Below are 5202 nucleotides of genomic sequence, written 5' to 3'. Positions count from 1 at the left end.
AGGACAGAGACAGAGGCAGGACTGAGACAGACACAGACACAGAGACAGGACAGAGGCAGGACAGAGACAGAGGCAGGACTGAGACAGACACAGACACAGAGACAGAATGGAGGCAGGACAGAGACAGAGGCAGGATGGAGACAGGACGGAGACAGAGGCAGGACGGAGGAAGGACAGAGACAGAGACAGGATGGAGATAGGACAGAGACAGAGACAGAAACAGAGACAGGTAACTTCAACAGCCAAGTCTCAGTGTTGAAATATTTTCTCCATTAAATCCATGACTAAGAAACAGAAAAATGATACGACCACAGACAACCTGCCAGGACAGCGCTGAGGACACAGGAAGTGGCTGAGGACACAGGAAGTAGTCGAGGAAATAGGAAGTGGCTGAAGAAACAGGAACTACAAAATAAAAGAGGAATTAGAGGAAATAAGATTCAGAAGTTGTGAATAAAAGTTTAAAATTTATCTCCTCCAACATTTAACCCCTTGGTGACCTGCAGGATGGGTTCTACCTGTACAGGGTCTCCAGGTGTGACTCTGGACCACAGAGAGCAGAGTCCAGAAGAGCAGCAGAGGGCAACGCACCAACATCACGCCTCAGTGGCCTTATCTCCTCTACGCAGCATCACGGAGCATCGTGGTTCTGATGGAGATGAAGAGATGATCCTCCTCCTCCTCCTCAGCAGCTGTCTGTGATCAGAAAAAACCTCTGAGAAGCTCAGGAATGAAACCGTTCATTTGGGTTAAACCAGACTGGTGCAAGTCACGGGTACTGGATAATTACTGGAACTGGATTCACTTTCAGCTAAGATAACTTGGAAGCAGTGTGGTTCTGTCAGGTGGTCCAGGGGTTCTGGTTTCAGGAGAACTGAGCCGAGCTTCAACAGATGAAGATAATAAAACACAAAAACAAGAAAAAATAACAGCAAAAGTGATCAGAACCGCCCAAACCCAACCAGAACCTGGGAGAAGTTTCTTTTGAACCACTGGCTGTTTCCTCTGAGAGAAACTTTTCTGACTCATCTGTTCATCGTTTCACTCCGTTTCCTTAAATATTCTGAAAATAAAAAGCTTTTCTTCTCAACGTCTGAAATTTGTTTGTTTTTGATTCAGTTGTTTTGAAAACAGGATTTTTTATCTGAACTGAAACAGATCTGACCTCTGTGGTTTTAAATATTCAAGACTGTAAAACATTCAGATCATGTTGGATCAACCGGCTGGTACCAGAACCTGGTTCTGATCCAAAACTGATCCATTGCTGAAGATTAATGATTTTAGTTTAAAGAGTTTTGAAATAAATTCATGATGATTATTAATAAAACAAGAAAAACATCAAACCTGATGAGTTCAGCTGGGTCCAGTTCTGGTTCTGGATCCGTCTGAGGTGGGTCCAGTTCTGGTTCTGGTTCTGGATCAGTCTGAGCTGCAGTCTCCAGTTTTAGACCAAGTCCGTATGAAAGGTTTGGATCTCAGGAGAACGACCCTCTGGTTCGGTTCTGGATCAAAGTTCACTGATTCATTAAAAACTGGTTCCGGTTCCTAAAGTCCAACAACACAGAACTGTTCTTGTTCCTTGAACACAAACAGAACCGTCTGCTTTTGGACTGAAATCTCAGTCGTTTTGTTTTGAGTTTCTTCCTCAGCAGCTGGACTCCACCTGCCCTCCTCTTCCTCCTCCTCTCTCCAGGTGTCTGCAGCTGATCTGATCACAGGTGAGTCTACCTGAGGAGAGAGAGACACTTCACCTGCAGGGAGCCGGGCTCGCACGCCCCACATGGAAATACGAAGGAGAGGGAGGGGCCCCAGGTGTGTGTGTGTGTGTGAGAGAGAGCCTCTGTGTGCGCAGCTCTGACCCCGACAGGAAGAAAACTCCATAATGAGCAACAGACTTTCAGAATAAAACAGGAAGTGAGAAACCACAAACATCTGAAAACAGGACAGAACTCAGAGAACATTTTACAGGAAGCTTCTTCTTTTAAATTTAAACAAAACAAAGATTTGATCAGGATGTTTTCTTCTGAACATCAGAGTTTAATATTTAAAACAGTTTGATTAATAAAGGTCATCCTGACTCTTATTGTTAAATACTGCGGCCTCCAACAGAACTTCAGGTCTAACAGCTACATTTAATAAACTGAATTAAACAGGTACACCCGTGTACATGTGTGTATATGTGTACACGTGCGTACACGTATGTACACGTACACAGATGGAGTGTTCTCTGATGTTCAGAGGCAGCTCAGATACGAAGCCTTTAAATCTCCCAGTAATCCCAGTTCAAACATGAAGCTGGATCTAGACCAGCAGGTAGAAACTCGCCTGAACCTAGAGACCTCCAGAGTCACCTGGCCTGAGTTCAGAGACCTCCAGAGTCACCTGACCTGAGCCTAAAGATCTCCAGAGTCACCTGACCTGAGTTCAAAGACCTCCAGAGTCACCTGACCTGAGCCTAGACACATCCAGAGTCACCTGACCTGAGTTCAGAGACCTCCAGAGTCACCTGACCTGAGCCTAGACCTCCAGTCACCTGACTACTTATCATGTTCACATGATCTGACTGGTTCTCATCCAAACAAAAACTTAGCATGAATCCAAATCAGTAACATTTAAGCTCCTGTCAGACATCTACACGACATGAACTGAATTATAAAACGGTAACGGTTCATCACTAAGTTTCAGGTGACTGAAATCATCATGAGTCAGCTGAGAAAAACTTCAGAAACAAGGATTTTCCCCCTAGAGATCAATGTTACTGAGACGTCTAACCTTCCAGGAGCTGAGAACATTCCTGAAACCGAACGCTCCCAACACTGAAAATGTTCCCAGCTGAAAGTGTTTCTGACACTCCGGCTGGTCCAAATGCTCAAAACATTCCAGGTCGTCTCAGACAGCTGCAGGAGGAACCACTGGGAGATTAAAACAAGAACTTCTCCGGTGAAAACCGGGATTAAGTACGGAGCTGAGGATCAGGTGAGATGCAGGTTCAGACAGAACCTAGAACCTGCTGCATTAATAATCTGTTTTAATAAAGTTAGTGACACAAATCAAATGTTTAAAATCAGTGTCTTTAATGAATCCATGTCCACGTGGATTTAAAATCAGTTTGATAAATCTGCTGTTCATACAAAGAACCAGAAAACAAACAGCTCATTCTTCTGTTTTTATTGGTAAATCCAAAGAAACTCTTCTCTGAAGAACTCCGTCAGCTCAAATCCAAACTCCAACATTCAGACGATCAGGAAGAGATAAAGTGCAAAAAGTTCACGAGAAACTTCTGACGCCATGATGAGCCAACGACACGGAGAGACACGTCCAGCAGCCAACAGGCAACGAGACAAACAGGACAAACGGACAAACATGAGACAAATGAACAAACAACGGGACAAACAGGACAAACATGAGACAAACAGGACTGCTGAGGTGGGGTTTGACACAGTGAACAGGAAGTGAGGTCATGACAGTTTGTGTCTGCTATTGAATGAACCCCCCTCCCCCGCTGGCGTCACCACGACAACCTCTGATCAGCTTCCAGTCTTTGATCCATCAGTTCATCGATCTGTCCGTCTGCAGCTCTGTGTGTGCTGGTGGTTTCCATGGTAACGGGGACAGTCTATCCCAGCAGCGAACCCACACACACGGAGCGGCGTGATGACATCATCTCTACAGGCCCAGAGACTTGCGAACAATCTTCTGAGCCAGTTTGTAGAACTGCTCTCTGTCCTCACGCCACATTTTAGACGCATCGACGTTCGCACCGCTCTCATCGTTCGGCTCTGAGAGGGAGAGGGGGAGGGGAGGACAGGAGTTAAAACTTTTGAATGTTTTTAACCTGTGAACAGGTCCAACACACACCTGTTCACAGGTGTGTAGCAGGTGTGTTGATTACCTGCCAACATGCTGACCACAGACAGCAGGATCTTCTCCACACTCTGGACCGGACTCCACCTCTCTGCACTGCTTTCATAACCCATAGGGTCGTCTCCAGGAGCGTGGAGGATGGAGATACACACCCGACCGTCTGGATAGACTGAGGAGGAGGAGGAGGAGAGGAGAGGAGGAGAGGAGAGGAGGAGAGGAGGAGGAGGAGAGGAGAGGAGGAGAGGGGAGGAGAGGAGGAGGAGGAGGAGGAGAGGAGAGGGGAGGAAGAGGAGAGGAGAGGAGAGGAGAGGAGAGGAGGGGAAGAGGAGAGGAAGAGGAGAGGAGGAGAGGAGAGGAGAGGAGAGGAAGAGGAGAGGAGGAGAGAGGAGAGGAAGAGGAGAGGAGAGGAGGAGGAGGAGGAGAGGAGAGGAGGAGGAGGAGGAGGAGGAGAGGAGAGGAGGAGGAGGAGGAGGAGAGGAGGAAGGGGAGAGGAGGAGAGAGGAGATCACTGCTCACATATTTTCACAACTAAAAGTAGAAACTCTTGTTTTAAAAGTCAGACTTATTTCTGAAGTCAGGGGTTTTGGTCCCAACTGTCTCTTGGTGTCTTTGAGGATGTTCCAGATGTCCTCTCTAGGACATGTCAAAGTTCTCATGAAGGTGATCAGGAGACGGTTTCCTGCTCAAAGCTGATTGGCTGATCGTTTTAGTATAGAAATAGGAGTTCTGGAGCCATCACCTGGTCTCTGACTTGTCCTCACGCCCAGACATCAGACACCTGAGGCTCAGCAGCTGTGCTTCTGACTGGACACCTGAGATGGCGGCGTGCTTTCTTCTTCGTGTGTTTTATCTTGGTGCTGCAGGATGAGGCAGTGGCAGCAGGAAGTTCAGCTCAGGGGCCGAGCTGGTCTGTGGCGATGATGATGATGATGATGATGGGTCAGGACCGAGCGCTCTGTCCTTTAATCAGTACTGAGCATGCTCAGACGGCCTCTCTGCCATGACATTATGGCGCCTGCCCACTAATCACAGAGCTAATGACAGCAGGCTGACGAGGCCAGTTCTGACGGGTCCAATGACAGGTTCTGACTCAGTTTCTGAGCAGGCAGCGAGTTACACACCAGAAGAAGAATCACGTGTCTGTTGGAACAGAACCTGTGTGCAGGTGAGGGGGCGGGGCCTGTGTGTGCAGTGGACTCACTGTTGGGGTGAAACATGTCGCAGGTGAACCTCATCTTCGGAGGACTGAGGGGATAATCAGAAGGGAAGCTGAGGACGGCGGGGAACACACCTCCTTCAAAACAGGTGTCCTCAGGTCCCCTGGAACAAACAAACAAA

The 5202-nt window shown here is 47.6% G+C and overlaps 3 protein-coding genes across 3 annotated transcripts in view; all 3 read right to left on the bottom strand.

Moving 5' to 3' along the window:
• Positions 1-1949, bottom strand: part of LOC108229253 (thrombospondin-type laminin G domain and EAR repeat-containing protein) — a 17037-nt gene extending 15088 nt beyond the window's left edge. The window contains exons 1-2 of the mRNA XM_037976026.1: positions 1345-1949; positions 519-696 (exon numbers count right to left, since the gene is read on the bottom strand). Of these exons, the coding sequence (XP_037831954.1) occupies positions 519-597 (79 nt within the window). The 5' untranslated portion in view covers positions 598-696; positions 1345-1949. The remainder of the gene's footprint in view (positions 1-518; positions 697-1344) is intronic.
• Positions 1-5202, bottom strand: part of LOC112451394 (titin) — a gene marked incomplete at its 3' end in the record, with an annotated part of 470585 nt that overhangs the window by 80302 nt on the left and 385081 nt on the right. The gene's annotated exons all lie outside the window — the stretch shown is intronic.
• Positions 3053-5202, bottom strand: part of ube2g2 (ubiquitin-conjugating enzyme E2G 2 (UBC7 homolog, yeast)) — a 6322-nt gene continuing 4172 nt past the window's right edge. Inside the window, exons 4-6 of the mRNA XM_037976025.1 lie at positions 5066-5184; positions 3893-4033; positions 3053-3779 (exon numbers count right to left, since the gene is read on the bottom strand). Coding sequence (XP_037831953.1) covers positions 3667-3779; positions 3893-4033; positions 5066-5184 — 373 coding nt within the window. The 3' untranslated portion in view covers positions 3053-3666. The remainder of the gene's footprint in view (positions 3780-3892; positions 4034-5065; positions 5185-5202) is intronic.

The sequence above is a fragment of the Kryptolebias marmoratus genome, linkage group LG6 (assembly GCF_001649575.2).
Source record: "Kryptolebias marmoratus isolate JLee-2015 linkage group LG6, ASM164957v2, whole genome shotgun sequence".
Lineage (NCBI taxonomy): Eukaryota > Metazoa > Chordata > Actinopteri > Cyprinodontiformes > Rivulidae > Kryptolebias > Kryptolebias marmoratus.
Note: the sequence above shows the minus strand (reverse complement) of the source record. Positions and strands in the feature narration are given on the sequence as shown.